This window comes from Microtus oregoni, unplaced genomic scaffold, assembly GCF_018167655.1.
Source record: "Microtus oregoni isolate MIOR12 unplaced genomic scaffold, Mior012 000007F_ref0000211, whole genome shotgun sequence".
Taxonomy (NCBI): domain Eukaryota; kingdom Metazoa; phylum Chordata; class Mammalia; order Rodentia; family Cricetidae; genus Microtus; species Microtus oregoni.
The window spans coordinates 56042935-56061324 of NW_024543066.1; the positions used below are offsets into that span (position 1 = coordinate 56042935).

An 18390-nucleotide genomic window follows, 5' to 3' on the forward strand; every position below is an offset into this window, starting at 1 on the left:
TTAAGGAACTCTCAGTATTGCACATGCTCAAAGTGAAGAACAAAGAAAGGGGGAAGGTTAATACAAGAGAAATTAATGTTATTTAAAAATACATTATTCTGGCCTGGCAATGGTGGCACATACCTCTAATCCCAGCACTCGGGAGGCAGAAACAGGCAAATCTCTGTGAGTTTGAGGCCAGCCTGGTCTACAAAACAAGTTCCAGGACAGCCAGGACTGTTAGACAGAGAAAATCTGTCTCAAAAAACAATTCTGCATTACTCTTTCTGTAGCATCTACAACATTTGTATTGGAACCAATGGATAATTTATCATTGGGGTAATAATTAAAGTTAGATGAAAATAGCATTCAGCTCAAATCAATTTGCCCTGGTGGATGGTAGGCAACAGTGGAAGAATGGGATAAAGATGAAGATCTATGAGTCATGGCAGCGTTCTGTGATGAGACTGACCTCGGGAAACCATCCCTTCCCTCTCATGTCTGGTGAGACACTTGCTGACTCCTCAAATCCTCACTGATTTTTACCTTCTTCACAAAGAGAGATGAGATCTATTGGAAAGCAATGGGTCATTGTATTATGTCTTGTGCACTGAATACCTACAGGGGGCACTGTTCACATGCAGTCTATGATCACCTGTACAGTGCAGAAGCGAAGGGTTACCCAAAAGGATGCCAAATGCCCTTCTCCAGAAAGATAGAGGGGGAAGAGCCACAGTTCACTTGACCAAAATTTGATTCCAAAACAACCCATTTCCCTTCTTTAGATCTTGACTGAATGAAAGGCTAAGTATCTCCAACCTAAGAATGAGAAGACACTAGCCTGAAACTTATACATTGGTGCATTTTGTTTTGTCTTATTACTTTATTTTACTTTACTTTGAGAAGGCTCATTGACTTCTGCTGAAACGTCCTGCCAGTGAACCAGCAGCTGTGTCCACCCCTCCCAAGTGTTCCGCGACCAAATGTCCCCAAAGAACCCAGCACAGTGTCTGCCTGCAGCCTCCTCCTAGTGCTACAAGCTCTGGTGGCTGCAGTGAACTCAGTTCTGAGAGCATTGCTGCCCAAGCCACCGTAGCTGCTTACCATGGATGCTAGGGTTGGAATTGTGACCTCTGTAGTAGCAGCATGGTCACATGCTGGGGATTCTGTTGTGGGCACCACATGAAGTGTGCTGCTGACTTGGAGACCAGGATTAAACATTTGAGAAGAACCTTGGAGAACAATCTGTAAACTCCGGAACCAGCACCAGACATGGGTGTGTCTTGTCCCTGTCTCCTCTTTTGTACTTAGATGCTCCACGAAGCGGGATGATGTCATGTGAACAATAACCAGGGTCTGCTGAATTCCCCCATTACTAAAGCTGCTAACTCTGCTTAGAATCCAGTAGTCACAGTCTGACTTCCCAAAGCTCTATACAACTAAGCATTTTCATGTCTTAACTTTCATGTCTCATGCTGAGGCCTGGATTTACCCACCCTACACTGCTGACTACTACCAAAGAGGTTACAAATGCAACAGCTTATAGAGAAAAAATACAGGTACCAAACTGAAAGTGTTCACTCAGATGGGCATCTGCTCCAAGGAAATGCGAACCTTGCTTCCATGGTAACCCAGTGCCTAGAATGGTATATGGCACATTTGTGGATACTAGGCAACTATTTGTGGATCAAATGATGATAAAGCGAATTGATGGTTGCTGAGCAAGCTTTTGATTGCATCCTAATTGCGACCAGAGACTAAAGAGATAAAGAGTAAGCTCTCAAAATTAGCATATGAATGAAGCCATCATTCGTGACAACAGGGACCCCTCCCTTACATGGGCAATATGTAGCATGTATAGCAAGATGGGAAAGAAAACAAATGCAATTTCCAAGCAAACCCTGGAGAAGGTGGGTGCTATGTAAATGAGGATGAAGGGTCCAGAGAGCCAGCACCGCATGCCCCTACTCTCTAGCTCACTTTCTGGAGTGTTCTCTTTATTAGTAAATATTTCTATTTCTAATCATATGTCCATGGTACACTTCTCTGTTCTGGTACAAAGAACCTGGGCATCTCCGGAGGTGCCCCAGCCCTGTCCCACTGCTTCAACTCTGACCCATGTCTATAACATAATCAGTCCAAAGAACCAATTTTTCTTCTTTTCTTCTATCCACAAGGACTTCATCCATTAGGAAATATTTTTAGCAACAAGGCTAGATGTAATTAATTATATGGATATTCTCATAACCAGCCAGATCGGGTCATTAGCTCTGCTTCTTTCTTAGCTCATCCCCTTTAGCTTTACCAACAGCAAGAATCCAAATGGTGCACTGTGCTTAGAAGCTCAAGTCTGACTTAGAAGCTTCTGAACTCTGAGCCTTGTTTCTCAGTTTTTAATTAAAGAACAAGCAATAAGAATTAGCATTTAAACAATGTTTGGCATGATTACATATATTAACATGAACCTTTTGGTTCTCCAAGGGAACTGAGTCTCTTGTTTTGGGTGAGGGGAGTAGACACAGAGGTTAGATGCTTTGCTCGGCTGTTGAGTCTGCAGAGCTGGGCTTTGACCTGCTAATCTTCCCTGCTGCTGTGTGCAGCTGGAACTTGACTGATGAATCTTTGTTTATCCACCATGAAATGCACATGGTTCCCCTGAGCTCTAGGTGAACCAACAGATTCGCGAGTGTTTATGGTTCTAGGTGTTCAATAGAACCAAATGTGAGGCCATATGTTCTCAAATAGAGTTTTTCCATTCTCTCCCTTTTGTCTGCGATGTGTTTTAATTCTGACTCTGTAGAGTATTCCAGAAGAGCATCTTGAGGTCATGAAGCCTATCATGTAGATCTTCCATCCTGCTCAGACGGAAGTCCCATGTCTGTGGCTACTCTCTCAGAACACTCTGTCTCAGGCATAGACTACCATTGGGTGTGGTTCCTTCTCTTACATAAAAAAGGTATGTGTGCAAGGATATTAATACGTAAATTTCCAGCTGGCTTTTAGAGAAAATGAAAAAGCAAAGCTATTCAAGGTATTTTATCTGACTTAAATTCCCAACACTTGACATGGATTTTATCCTTAGCCTAGAGCCTCCATGCCCAGTCTCAAATTATACACAACAATTCCAACTGTGACTGTAGGCAAGGTCTGGGCACCTTTCTAAAATTAGTTCAAATAGTGCCGAGCCTCAAGCTACAGACGAAAAGCCAGCCCTTTCCCCACGAGGTTCTTTGGAAACCCTCTAACACTTCTCCCCTTCTGTTGACAGGGGTTTCTGTCCTGCTCGGTTCCCGCAATCATTAAGTTCCAAAACATAGAGGTCTATATTAATTATAAACTGATTGGCCTATTAACTCAGGCTTACTTATTTATTTATTTTTAAAAAATACCAACCCAAATTCCGACTCCCTACTCTCTTCCCATTCCCTCCATGCATCCTCCTACTACATCCCCCTCCAATCCTAAGGCCCTGCCCACTACATCTGGGCTGAGCAAGGTATATATCCAAAGAGAATAGGATCCCAAAAAGCCAGTACATGCAGCAGAGACAAATCCCAGTGCCACTGACCCTCAGTCTGCCCCAGCCATACAGCTGTCAACCACATTCAGAGTGACTAGCTTGGTCCTATGCTTGTTCCTTCACAGTTCCACTGTAGCTGGTGAGTTCCTGTCAGGTAAACTGTTTCAGTGGATGAACCCCTTCATGGTCTTGACCTCTTTGCTCATATTATCCTTTCTTCTACTCTTCAATTGGAACTTGGGAGCTCAGTCCAGTGCTCTGATGTGGAACTCTGCCTCTGTTTCCATCTGTTGCCGGACAAAGGTTCTATGTTGATATTTAATATAATCATCAATCTGGCTCAGGCATCTTATTAACTCTTATAACTTATATTAGCCCATAATTCTTGTCTGTGTTAGCCACATGGCTTGGTACCTTTTTTAGCGAGGCAGTCACATCTTGCTTCCTCTGTGTCTGGGTGACGACTGCAGACTGCAACTTCCCTCTTCCCAGAATTCTAGTCACCCCACCTATAGTTCCTGCCTGGCTACTGGCCAATCAACGTGTATTTAAAATACAAGTGACAAAGTATACACCATTGTCCACTCCCTATCCTGGAAGTTCCCACATAATCCCTCAGTATGAAGAAGAATCCAAGGCATGATTTCTTCATTCTGAAGCTAAAGAAAGGAAACACCTAGTGAGCAGCCTTTGGTGGAATAAATCAAGGGAAAGGTAACATTCAAGTATTGTTAAAAAGTTTTATTTGCCTACATGGCCAGATACAGGTGATGGCAAGAATTGCAAGGTAACCAGGCTTTTTGGGAAAGCTACAAGAAGAGGCCAAGAACACTTAGCCCAAGAGAAATTAGGATGACTGAGAAAGAATGAGCCAAGATGGGGCTACTGCTCGGTACTCTTGGTTTCCTCCAAACTCTCTTGTCTCAGTCTCAGGATCCAGGTCAGCAGCAACCCCCAGAGCTGTGGCCACAGCCTGAGCCCCCAGACTGCTGACCACTGCCACGGTCACAGGAACTGCCACGGTCACAGGAACTGCCACGGCCACAGGAACTGGAGCTCCTGTGCCTGCATCTGTGGGACCTGCGCCTGTGGTGGCTCAGGAAGCAGCCTCCATCAGAGCTGGGGACACTGCAGCCCCCAGAGCTTGTAGCACAGCAGGAGGAGGCTGCAGGCAGACACTGTGCTGTGCTCTTAGGGGGGCACTTGGGGGAGGAGCACTTGGGAGGAGGCTGGCACTGCTTCTGGTTCTGCTGGCAGGACATCTCGGAAGGAATTTGACCTAGAAAAGTATAATAGAAACATTGTAAAGAGGCTTCCGGTGAGCATCAATTGACCTAGTCTGTCACACACAGGCCTCCCATGACCTATTGGCTTCAAAAACCAAGATTTCTATGAAGTAAAGAGGAACATGGAGGCACACATCCAACTGTACAGACCATGACTGTCAGAGAGACCAGCATGCATCTCTAACAATACACTCGGAACAAAAGCTCCCTGACCAACACCAAGACTCCTTCCTCCCTCGCCATTACCTCCCCCCAGCCCACCACTACCCATTGTGGGCCTCTTCCTAAGGTTCTGGTTTAGATCTTGCTTGTCTGTCCCACACACTCCCACATGATGAAATGGTCCCACATGGTCACGTACCAGATGCAACAGAGAGTGGAGAGATTCTGAGCAGGCTGTGGATGAGGAGTCCGGAGCAGAAGCCTTTTTATTCTGTGTAGAGCTTGTGAAGCATCACCCAAGCATGCTGCTGTTTTCACAATGGAGGAGGTGACAGTGCTAGCCACTTCCCAGTGATGGCCTCCAGGGCTTTCCTGTGCACGTGCCTAAAGAACTCATAAGGTGGAACCAGGAGGGACTTGTGACTGCAAAATCACTTCCTTTTGTTCTTCCCCGGACATTCTCAGCTTTGCCCATTCATTCACAAGCCTAACCCTGTTTTGTCACTCAACAGTGTTAACGTGAAGATGTATACTGCACACCCTTCACTCAGACATTAGATGCGTTTGATCAGATAAGACCAGTGCTAACCTGGATGCACCTGCAAAGAGTTCAAGCGTAAAGCCCTGGCCTTTATAAGTCAAGCCCACGTTGCACTGCAGACCAAAGTTTGATATGAAGGGACCTTCAGGCATCTTCTGAGAGTGGCAGCAGAGAAAGGACTGTCCCATAGGGATGTCATGTGTACAACAAGGGCACAGAAAGACACCTGGAACCAGTTACAGAGGGGGGACCTAGCACTCTAGAAGTGACAAGACTCACAACTTTTGTTATTTAAGAAGGAAGGTCTTCTCAGTCTCCTCATCGCACTCCAAGTATCTGGCAACCCCCATCCTACATTCTGTGTCCGCAAGTGCAATTCATTCTAGAATCCAAATGCAAATGACATCATGAAAAACTGACCTTTCTGTCCATGATTTATTTCACTTAATATAATATCTTCCTGGATCATTCATTCATGGTGTCACAGAATAACAGGATTTACCTACTTTTTAAGGCTTACATATGCCCCATTTTCTACAAGCATTCATCCACAGATATACATTTAAGCAGATTCTTTATTATGGCTCTTACAAATGGTGCTGCAACAAACATAGGGTGTATATATCTTTTCAGTGTATGAACATCTCTTCCCTTTGGATATACACACACCTGGTGATATTGAGGATCACACAGAAGCTAATTTTTAAGTTTTTCAGAACCTTTATACTATCTTTTATAAAGGCTGAGACACTTTACACTTCCAATAGTATTCTTCTCCCACCCCAAATTATAGGCAATGTTTGTTTTCTCTTGCATCTTTAGTAATAGCCATTCTAACAAGTGTGAGCTTAGGTCTTATTGTGCCTTTAATTTGCATTTCTTTGGTAATTAGGGATAAAACCTCCATTTTAAAGCCTAGTTCGCTTTTATTCTTTGCTATTGAGATCTTTGCATTCTTTTGTTTTGTTTTATTTTGTTTTGTTTCTTGTTTTTTGTTTTTGTTTTTTCTTTGAGACAATTCTTTCTGTCCTGGAACTAGCTCTTGTGGAGCAGGCTGACCTTGAAATCTACCTCTGCGTCCCGAGTTCTGGGATTAAAGGTGTGCACCACCATCGCCCAGCTGAGATTTTTACATTCTTAATATTCTAGCATATTGACTCTTCAGAGGGTGTATCATTCACATATATTTCCCACCCTATCAGTTGTCTTGACTCTTCCTGTTTCTTTGGCTGGACACAGGCATTTTGTTTCTATATTAACTCATTTGCTCTGTGTGTGTGTGTGTGTGTGTGTGTGTGTGTTCCTGCGCATGTGTCTGTAGCAGGGGTGTGGGGAAGAAGAGAGTAGCACTTAAAGTGTTGTTTCTTGTGCTTAGTTTCATTCCTGTTGTTTTATAAATAGATAGTTTCCTTCTTCATTGTTAAATAGCATTTCATTGTGTATATGTATATATGCATATATGTCTATGTATGTACACACATATATATACCTATATACATACACACACCATGTTGTTCCTTAATCCATTCACAAGTTGAATATCATTCAATAGGCTTTGAGTTTGAAACAATTAAGCACTACACATATCAGCACTGAGATTTCCTATGACTATGACTTTTGTTTTCCTTGAATAAATACTAAATTTTAGAAACAGCGAGCATATGTTTAATTTGGTAAGGACACTTTAAAAGAAGCATCCATTATGGCAGTAAAATTTTATCTTCCTGCCAGCAGTGGCTGAAGCTAGCCACTCCCCAGCCTCAGCAGGATTCCACACTGTCAGGTAAGAGCTTTAGTTTAGCTGGTGACCTGTGCAGTTCATCTGTCATTTCGCTCCTGATTGCATTTCCCTAATGAGTAAGGCCCCGAGCTGATTTGTCATCCATGGATCATCTTTGTTGAAATATCATTCTCTTTCAATATTTCCCATTTTAATCAGATTGCTTTGTTATTAATGTGTTTTGCTGCTTTTAGAATATTCTAGACTCAAGCCTTCAGTCAGATTTGTGCTTTGCAAGTTTTTGAACCTGTGAGTTTTAATTATGTATTCTCCAACAGTCACTTGCAAAGCAGAAGTTTTAATTATTTAGTTTGTTCTTTGCTCTCTTTTCATTGTAACCTAAGGTGGCCTCAAACACAAGATCTTTCTGCTTCAGTCTCAAGAGTACTGAAATTAGTAATATACCACTACAGGCATGTTGAATCACGTACCACTACCTCAGTAGTTTTAATTGTGAAGTTCAGTATTTTGCTTTTGAACTATGACTTTTTTGTCATATATGAAAAATTACCATTAAGAATTACATAACTAAAGTCACAGAATTATGTCCTTTATTATATTTTAGAAGTGTTTTTGTTTTATACATTGATCTATTATCCATGCCTTTCATATATATACATATATGAAATATGTGTATAAATGTATAAACATACAGTACTAAATATGTTTTGCTTAACATAAAGACGCCCAATTGCTTCAGCACCTTTTTAAAAATTTTGTGTTATTTTATTTTGTTTGAAGATTTCCACATGAGATCAGTGTGTTTGCTTCATTTGAATCCTTTCCACACTCTCTTCCAGTTCCTCCCTTGTCCCGTGACCATGACTATCCTCTCTCAAATTCATGACCCCATCATGTTCATATATTCACGTACCACCGCCACCCCCATACACACACACAATTTACTAAGCTCACCTCTTATTGCCTAGATTCTCGTTTGTTTAGATATGACTGATTAGGATTGGGTCTCAGCCCTTAGGGAGAAAAAGGAAAATGGAAAAACACACAAAAGACAAAACAAAACATCTGATTTTACCTCCCTCAGCAGCCATTGATTGCCTGTAGCTCTCCATCTAGGGGTGGGGTCTTGTGGCACATTCTCCCATCCATGCTAACACATCCCTCCTCCAGTAAACTACCTTAGTATCTTTGTTTGGAATGTATTCTAGGTCTAACTTTGGGCACTAAGCATCATAGATCTACATCTGAACTTAGTATCTTTGTTTGGAATGTATTCTAGGTCTAACTTTGGGCACTAAGCATCATAGATCTACATCTGAACTTAGTATCTTTGTTTGGAATGTATTCTAGGTCTAACTTTGGGCACTAAGCATCATAGATCTACATCTGAACTTAGTATCTTTGTTTGGAATGTATTCTAGGTCTAACTTTGGGCACTAAGCATCATAGATCTACATCTGAACTTAGTATCTTTGTTTGGAATGTATTCTAGGTCTAACTTTGGGCACTAAGCATCATAGATCTACATCTGAACTGCTCTCCATCCTGGGAACCAAGGGCTCATTTTCACTGCGCAGCTTGTTAGTCATAAGGCTTTTCTGCCTTTCTCAAATGGAAGATGTGCCTTTTTGCTATTTATTTGTTGAAACTTTTTTTTGATGGATTGCTACTGACTTTTGTTAAGTCACTTCTCTGTTTCTGTGGAAATGATTCCCTGTTTTTAGCTTCCCTTTATTTTGTTGTGAGGCCCTGTCTCAGCGACCTCGCACACGGAACTGATGTCCTGTCTGAAGTTTTCTACATTTATACAGAAGTATATTTTTAGAAACACGAGTGTCTTCTGGATGTATCTGTGGCGTGATGTGCAAGGTGAGATCACATTAACTGTATTTGCCCAAATCAGGGTAGCTAAGAAGGACCAACAGCTCGAGCAGTCACAGACTGTGCATGATTGTTCAGAATCTACATAAATGTGTGTCACATGGTCACAGAAGCCAGTCAGACAGCCCTGGTGACACAGCCCACCAGGGTCAGGCTCTTTCCCCAGCTCATGGCTTCAATGCCTGACTGGCTCACAGGAATTAGCAGTTTCTTCTCCCCACTGAGTCACCCAGAAGCCTTGTGATTGACCAGCCATTGAACTGCTCCTGTTGCTGCCCTTATGACTCAAGATTAACCCTCTCTAAGCCGAGAGGAGTCTTTGTAACTGCTTCTATAGAACAATAAGCCAATTGAAAAGCTATTCAATTATCCAAAGATCTGAATCCCTAATGAAGTTAAGACCTTTCTTACCCTACAGAACCTATAATTTCTCTTTTATGTGCACCAAAGCTGCAGTCCATCATTTGGTACACTTCCCTTGGGTGATAATAGTGCACCAGCAAGGACAAGCTGGACCTCCTATTTACAGTTCTGTCACCGTGCTAAGCACACAGTTGATGCATAGTTGAAGACAGGCATTGGAAGTTAATGACCAAGTGAGAAGAAATTCAAGGAAAAGAGACAATGATGGTCATTAAGAAGGAGTGGATCTGGTTTGTCTGAAGTTACATATGAGGTGAGGCTACATTCCAAGGTGCTGTTAACATCACCTCTTTTTGGTTGACCTCTGCCCTCTGTGTAATCACCTATACCAGAAGTTCTTAACCTGTGGGTTATGACCCTTTTGAGAGTCAGACAACTTTTTCAGAGGGGTCACCTAAGACCCTTGGGAAGCAACATGTTTACATTGTGATTCGTAACAGCAGCAAAATTACAGTAATGAAGTAGAAATGAAAGTAATCTTATGCTTGGGGTTCATAAACATGAGGAACTGTATCGAAGGGTCGCAGCATTAGTAAGGTTGAGCCCACCGCTCTATACCAAGGCACGCCTGAAGAATTACATTGGGATATGAGTTATGGACTCAGAGCTCTCAGGAAAACCAAGAAGGAACCTGACCACATTCATGGGCACTTGCTGAGGCTCACTCGGCCCAGCACAGCTGCTGAGGACAGAGACATCATTTTCCACTCTTCTCTTCCGGTGTGTCCACAACACCGAGGCTCCGTGGAAACCATCTGTATTTTCACCACTCATCTGAGCCCCTTTCCCATCCACTGTCTACTTACAGGCTCTCAACTATGCAAGAGAAATGGCTCGTGAGCTGCAAGGAGGCTAAGACGGAGCTAAGCACCAGGGACCAAGAGCTTCTTTCTGAAGAGAAAGCAATGCAGGCAAATTCCTTCCCTTGCTACCTCCTCCACTTTGTCCATCTGGGGCTAAGTTCCTAAGAGTCTTTGAAAGTCCTGTCCACAAAAGGCCATAAATAACTAGGAACACCTGTACTCCAGATTGCTTTTCCCAAACAGGTTCATCTGCTGCATGTTCTCCAAATATAGAAAAAGCTGAATTTGCACACAGACTCATCCTGTGCCTCTACTGCCTGCTTGAGTAGAGAAGAAAGGCACCAGGAATGATCCAATGGGGTCCATCCACATCAGCTTTCCCTCCTTCCTGCATCTCTTGACCCAGAATGGAAACAATGCACTAGCATCAGTTAATGTCAGAACAAAGAGAGAAAAATGTAATAGTCTAAATTATCATATAGGTTTAATGGGCATACATATTGAGATACTTTACTATATATTTTATTTACAAAAGAATTAATTTTAAGATAAAATTAACTGTGTATACTGCTCATCACCTGCATTTTACAAGTTAGTTCAAAGCCACAAATACTTTTCTCTGTAAGAAAATACAAATACATGATTTGATATTTTAATAACCAAAGTATTTAAGCTGTATGTGAATTATTAAAGCCATTAGCTAAAGCCAAAATTATGTTTTTCTATGCGCATAGCATGATAATACAATAATTCAGTCAGATTTCAGCCCACATGAGTTTACTAACAACATCTCCATCTGTGTGGTACAATTATTTATCTATTAAAAGTTAGCAGCTTGCTTCCATCCCTCTGTGCTCAGTAAGTCCACGCTACTGTTAGAAGCCATGGGGTCATTCAAGGACTGTCACCAAACAAAGCCCCACACAGTCCCCCATCACTTCCCAGGCACTCCACTGCTGGAGCTCAGGGGACAGCAGTGAATTACATCTGCCCATGTCTATGGGGCAGCATAGGGTCTTTGGACATTACAATATTTTATCACTTAAGATTTGTTCTTGGAAGATATTGTGTGTGTGTGCAGGTAAAGAATTTATTCACAATCATGACAAGGGAAGCAATACTCCAAGGCATGTGACCTGAAAGAGGGAAACAGAAAAGGAAGTAGAAAGAAGAAAGGGAGGGTAGAAGGAACAGGGATCAGTTTCCAGGAGACCTCAGAGGGAGGCCTATGGACAAGCTTCCTTCTTCCTGGTTCAATCCTTAGCTGGACTTTATGGAAGTTACAAAAAAAATGCTGGACAGGCGTTCAGGTAACACCTCCTCTGGTTGTGAAAGCAAGGGCATACCCAGGTGACATCACCAACTACACAGGATAAAAGAGCCCCGGCCGTGGGCTCCTCTGCCACAGCATCCTCAGACACAGACTTCTCCTGCATCTTCTGCATCGAGTGAGTGTCCAGCAAGGGTGGGCTCTGGCATGAGAAGTTGGGAGGGAACACTATGATTTCAGAGGAAAAGAGAAGAGGGATAAGGTCTTCCATAAAAACCCAGCCACGAGGTGCAGTGGGGAAGATAAGCAGTTTCTGATATTCAATTTAAAAAACAATGAGTTTGTAGCAGGTGATTATTCAAAACGGTAGAATCATGGGGGTGGGGTGTGAGGAATGACAAGAATTCTGCAACCTACAAAAGGCCACACCCAGGAGCTCAGCATCCACCCCCACACTTCACCTCCTTCCATTCAGTAGTTCACATTGCTTCCTACACTACCTCTACTCCCGCTTAGTTTTCCCTAGCAGGTACATCTGCTGGGTACTCTTCAAAGACAGAAAATGACAGATTCACACACAGACTTGGCCTGTGCTTCTAGTGTCTGGGTAGAGAACAGAGTGGGAGGCAGCTGGCATGATCCGATGGATTCCATGCACATCAGCTTTCCCACCTTCCTGCATTTCTTGGCCCAGAAAGAAGACAATTCCAGAGATAAGGAGACACTGGGTTGTACATTACTGATGATTGTTTTCTTTGCTTACCAGGTTGACTCTTGCCAAGATGTCCTACCAGCAGAACCAGAAGCAGTGCCAGCCTCCTCCCAAGTGCCCCTCCCCTAAGTGCCCCCCAAAGAGCACAGCACAGTGTCTGCCTGCAGCCTCCTCCTGCTGTGCTACAAGCTCTGGGGGCTGCAGTGTCCCCAGCTCTGAGGGAGGCTGCTTCCTGAGCCACCACAGGCGCAGATCCCACAGATGCAGGCACAGGAGCTCCAGTTCCTGTGACCGTGGCAGCTCCTGTGACCGCGGCAGTGGTCAGCAGTCTGGGGACTCAGGCTGTGGCCACAGCTCTGGGGGTTGCTGCTAGCCTGGATCCTGGGACTGAGACAAGAGAGTTTGGAGGAAACAAGACTCCCACAGGCCACAGAAAGCCAGCCTTGTCTAGTCCATCCCTGGAGACTTTTCTCTGTCTGATACCCTGGGCCCTCAATCCCCACTCTTACTGTGAAGTAGCAGTGTCTATCCCTAACTCTGACAAAGAATAAAGCTTCTATTTAAAGACATACTGGTGTCTCACTGTCATTGTTCTCTGTCCCTCCCCAGGTAGCGGGTACATGCTCCTCCTCAGTAACTCTCAGCTCCAACGCTGCACAAATCCAGAGCAGAAATGAAAAAGATCATAACTCTGTAAGAAAAGTTTAGAGATTTCTCAGGTCTGCCAATGCTCACTTCAGTTGAAGCACTGGGGCAGGAAGAGAACAAGGCCAAGGTCTCTAACAAGGAATGATGTGTCCTATGAACTGCAGTGTGCATATTTATCTCACAGTGGAACCCTGTGCCTACTGGGAGGAGCCCCTGTTCTCTTTGATTTCTAGCATTTAATTAAGAGACAATGAATTTGTAGTTAGATAAGTATTCAAATAGAGAAACCCATTTTTTAAAGTATGAATGTTGTGGCTTTCCAACACACGCCTTTAATCCCAGTGCCTAGAAGGCAGGGACAAAGAGATCTCTGTGAGTTCAAGGTGTACTAGCTGTACACCTTTAATCCCAATGCCTGGGAGGCAGAGACAGGTGGATCTCTGAGAGTTCAAGGACAGCCTGGTCTACAGAGTTATTCCAGGTCAAAGATACAGAGAACCTGTCTCAAAAACCAAAAAGTTAAAAGTAAAAATAAACAAAATAGAGGTTAAAACAAAGCTGCACAAAGATGGAAAATACACAGAGAATCTTGATACTGTATGCTATTATGCTCTCTTTAAATTATTTGAATGCTGAGAAAAGAGCATCAGCTGCTAAAAGATATTTATTTATAAATGCTGCTGAACTAATCCAACATAGATATTTTGAAAATGCCTTGACTTTCAAATTTGGATCTAAGGACACGATGCTTTGAAAAGGAGTTTCTTATTTTGTTTTCACAGAGGATGAAACCCTGTTCATTTCTTCTATTCTGATACGGTATGATGGACCATGCCCTCCTGAAGGGTTGCTGTAAACATCTTCAGAAAATTGCTTCGCTCAACTGCCAACTGAGATGAAACTAGCACACAGGTTATACCATGAAAGACCTAATTAACAACGCCTCCATTCAGCACAAACAGTTTGGAGAGAAAAAACTGCGCCCCTGTTCCCAAATATGGTTTATAAACGTTCTTTTACATTTAAAGGGGGATATGATATAGATATGAATAATTTGCATTAGTATAGATTTTGCTTTATTGATAGAGATTTAAGGTCAATTTTATTATATGTATATGTATTTCTGATGTTGATTAAGGTATTGTGATTTTGTAGTACATTTAAAAATGTAATGTATATAGGTTGTTAATAGATAATCATAATAGTCAATCTTGTAGTCATGTTAGTTAGATTTTCTAGATATATAGAGATACATTTCAGTTAGATAGACATTCTTCATATCTTTCAAAGACTGCAGAATATGGCATTTAATGTTTTAATAACTTAGGACTTTTCATGACAATGAGACACTCTGCTCCTGACAGCACCAATCTACTTCAAGAAGAAGATGGGCATCGAAGAGGATCCTTATGGAGTTTGATAGCCATTTGGGCAAGAAACTATTCTTGCCTGGACTATTACATAAACTGGACACAGAAAACCCACAGAGAGAGGACTGCTAAACTTGCCTAAAGGTGAGATGGTCTTTTGGGGTTCCTAATTCATGAAAGAGTCTGCAAGACATTCTCCAGGACAAGCAGATAGTGACTGCCTTTAAAATTTCCTGCTTTGTGGAAATGTCTGCTGAAAACTATGGGCCTGTAGGCCAAAGATGGATGCCCCAATGGTACAGAGGAACTTTGGGTGACTGTACAGGCAGCGAGATGTTTCTCCCATTTCTAGAGTTTTAAAAGTTGCTTACTTTTTGTTTGCTTAGGTAATATTGTATTCTTCTGGAGTCTTTGATGGAGTTGAAGAAAAGATAGATAGTTATAGTTTTCCATTGTTATGATAAAAGATAAAATAGATATAAATATTGTAACTGTAATTCTTGCTTGATAACTGTTTTGTTATATGTAATTTTGCTATGTTAAAGTTAAAGCCTTCCTTTTTCTTGTTTAAACAGAAAAAGGGGAAGTGATGTGGGAGTGTCATATATCAATCTGTTGATTTCATTGGTTAAGTAATAAAGAAACTGCTTGGTCTCATAGGTTAAAACATAGGTGGGAGGAGTAAACAGAACAGAATGCTGGGAGGAAGAGGAAGTGAGCTCAGAGAGACGCCATGCTCCTCTCTCCCGGGCAGACACGATTCAGCTCCAACCCAGGATGGACGTAGGCTAGAATCTTCCCAGTAAGCACACCTTGGGGTGCTACACACATGATTGGAAATGGGCTAGTCCAGGTGCAAAAGTTAGCCGAGAAAAGGCTAGATATAATGGGCCAAGCAGTGTTTAAAAAAATACAGGGTCCATGTAATTATTTCGGGGTATAAGCTAGCCAGGTGGCCGGGGTGCTGGGGACGCAGCCCCGCCGCTCTTATTACTACACTGATAGACAATTTTGGCAATAAAAAATGGTTTAGAACCACAGAAATGCAAATTAGGTGAGATTCCATTTCACCTAATCAGAATGGCTACAAAGAAGAAAGTCGATGAGAGCTGATCGGGCAGTTCCTGGGAAGAGTGGTGAGGGTGGGAATGTAAGTGAGTAAAGCTACTCTACAAATCAAGATGCAAACTCCGCAAAACTCAAATCCAGAGCTGCCGTATAACTCACTAGTCCTGTCTCTGGACCCATGCACAGAGGTGTTCATAGCCAACCACAGTGACACTTGCACATCCATGTTTAGAGCAAGGAAATGGACCCAGGCTCGCTGCCCATTGACGGAAGAATGGATGATAAAAATCTGGCCTCTGTACACAATGGAATTTTACTTCCGAGTAAAGACTGAAATTGTGAAATCTCTAAGGCAATGAATGGACCTGCAAAATATCATAAGTGAGAGTCCCCAGACTCAGAAAGACACCACCTACATGTTTTCTCTCATGGGAGGACGTTTTTAATGCTTGTGTGTATGAGTAAAAGGAATATGGGTGGATGCAGACACAACACTAGACCAAGGCCATGAAAGAGGAAAGAGCAGAGAGGAGCAACAAAAGGTGACACTTAAGGAAAATGCTGAGGTCAGAGGGGCAAAGGAGGAACAGGTGATGGGAGAGGAGGAAACAGAAACAGACTTTGTTAGAAAGTTTCATAATTAAACCTAAATCTTTGTAGGCTAATAAGTTTTTTTTGTAATTAAAATAGTCCTGGGCTTATGATGAATGTTGCTGACATTTTGTGGGAAGAAGCTAGGCATAGCCCTCAACATCCTACAAAACAGGAGCTAGCTTCTTCAGCAAGGAAACAGTCATTCCAAGGCACCAGTAACACAACGACTGAAAATACTCAACTTCAGGAAAGAAGTATAGAAGGACGGCATAGGAGGGACAGACCCAATAAAACTCTTACAGGGAGATCAGGGGAGGAAGCCAAGTTTAAAAACATAGTATGCTGTCAAGGAGAGAGCCAAAGCTGAGGGTTCAGAAAATAGGACGATGATGAATATTAATACCAGACAGTCAGGAGGTGTGTTTGGGGGGGGGGGGAACAGAGAAATACTGGTCAGATTATGAATTTATATAATTGTTTTTACCAATAGTTCACTGGAACTTATTGTGTGAGGAGCCTTTAAGAGATGGACACTCAATTCTTTAAGTAACCTATACAATCATTTTTCTGGAAGGCCACACATTTCATAGGGGAGAAACTGCTTTGTCCCAGGACCCAGAACACAGAGCTTCTAAGTAAGTCCCTATTCTTGACCAGTTGGCATTTGACTCTCCCTAAAGACTTTTCAAGACATCTGCAGAAACAGTCTTCATTTTGCTTAGTCTCTGTCCAATTTAGTTTTGTTCTTATATTTGATTTTAATATTTGGAACTAATATTTTAGCATATGAAGAAACCCTTTTTAATAATTCATTTGCCATATTTGAAACCTAAAATATAAGACTTAATATTCCTCTGGGTTGCAATCATTCCCTCCACTTGTCTCAGCCACCTGCCAGACTCTAAAACATATTTCTGTAAAAGAACAGTCTACTAAACTTCCGGGAGCTCTCAGAATAAAACTGAAGAACATCTCAGAACCTGAACTCATTTCAATTGAGGATGAAGGAGAAATCTATAGCAGTTTAGGTATGGAACAGGAGAAACCACATCTAGAACTTTAGAGGTTAATTGAATTTAAAAAGATTGAAAAATATCTGATTATTTTCACTCCATGATCCAAGGTCTCAGGGTTTTCAAAATATTTATAATTTAATAAAAAAAAAAAGGTTTCCGAAGAATGTCATGAGACACCCTGACCAGGACCAGGTTAAACCCACTTTTCAGGATAACACAACTTCTTGAAGTTGTATCACCACAAACACTCATGACTCAATGCTGAAGAAATTGTGGGTATCAGTCCATCTTGGGCCAGCCGTGCTGACAAGTTATCTACAAAATATGAGCCAAAGCTGTTCAAGATGATAAGGCAGTAGTAGGACTTTTTGTCTGCCACAAGCCCCCTAATAATGACACAAAGACTTATTATTAATTATGAGCTTGGCCTTTAGCTTAGATCTGTTCCCAGTTAGCTCTTATCACTTATATTGACCTGTTTCTATGCATCTACATTCTACCCAGTGTCCTTTACCTCTCTCTCACTCTCTACATGCAACTTACTTCACGTCTCACTGGTGTGTCTCACACACCCTAGATTCTAATCTTCTAAGTTCCTTTCTCTGCCCCGAACTCCCACCTAACCTCTCCTGCCTAGCTTTTTATTAAATCAATAACAATGACACATCCTCACACAGTGTAAACAAACAGCCCGCAGCAGTGGACCAGGGACTCTCATCACGTGTATATGGTCTTGCTGTGTGGACAGAGAGCCATAAATCCAGAATCAGTGGACAAAACCATTCCACCAGAAAATGGACACCGAAAACTATTGAGTGGGTTAGGGTTCCTGTTCCAAGTGTCTGGTTAACATCAGAAGGAAATATATCTCTAGTGTTAATAGGAAAATTTGACAAAGCTAATTTAAATGCATGGGTGTGACTACATTGCATCAGCTGCACTATGTTGGGTGTACACAAAATCACTGCCACGTTTGTTGTTAATCACCTCAAATTATTTATAGTTCACCTTTCAACTTACTCACCCTGGGAATCCCAAACAAAAGGGAGTTAGTTCCTTTAGTGACCTATGTCTGAAACTCAGAGATATACAAAGTGACAGACTCACAAATTGTTCAGTAGATGAAGCTTAGGTCTTGATTCTGACATCTGTACTCTATTGTGATCTCACCACAGAGTAGCCTTTTCTCTTCCCAAACACCTGGACCTTAAGATAGTTATCATCTATAGAAATCAGAATGGAATACTGGATTCCTGAATCAGCATTTTTACTGAGCATACTATTCTGGCTTTTACTATATATAACATTTTACTCTGAGATATGAGCTTTATGTGTGCTATCTGCTCTCTGGGACCTCCCAGCTTTCTGAGTTTCAT

General features: G+C 42.1%; 2 protein-coding genes across 2 annotated transcripts; one reads left to right on the forward strand and one right to left on the reverse strand.

Annotated features, from left to right (window-relative positions):
- Positions 1-4440: 4440 nt before the first annotated feature.
- LOC121450377 (late cornified envelope protein 3D-like) lies at positions 4441-4761 on the reverse strand. Its single transcript, XM_041655192.1, has one exon. It carries the CDS (start codon positions 4759-4761, stop codon positions 4441-4443), a length of 321 nt encoding a protein of 106 aa, XP_041511126.1.
- A 7627-nt stretch (positions 4762-12388) lies between these two features.
- On the forward strand, positions 12389-12691 carry LOC121450378 (late cornified envelope protein 3D-like). The gene has a single exon (XM_041655193.1). It carries the CDS (start codon positions 12389-12391, stop codon positions 12689-12691), a length of 303 nt encoding a protein of 100 aa, XP_041511127.1.
- Positions 12692-18390: the final 5699 nt, after the last annotated feature.

Bases quoted from the DNA above. Each gene is read 5' to 3' on its own strand.
- LOC121450377 (XM_041655192.1), bottom strand. From the start codon at position 4,761: ATGTCCTGCCAGCAGAACCAGAAGCAGTGCCAGCCTCCTCCCAAGTGC.
- LOC121450378 (XM_041655193.1), top strand. From the start codon at position 12,389: ATGTCCTACCAGCAGAACCAGAAGCAGTGCCAGCCTCCTCCCAAGTGC.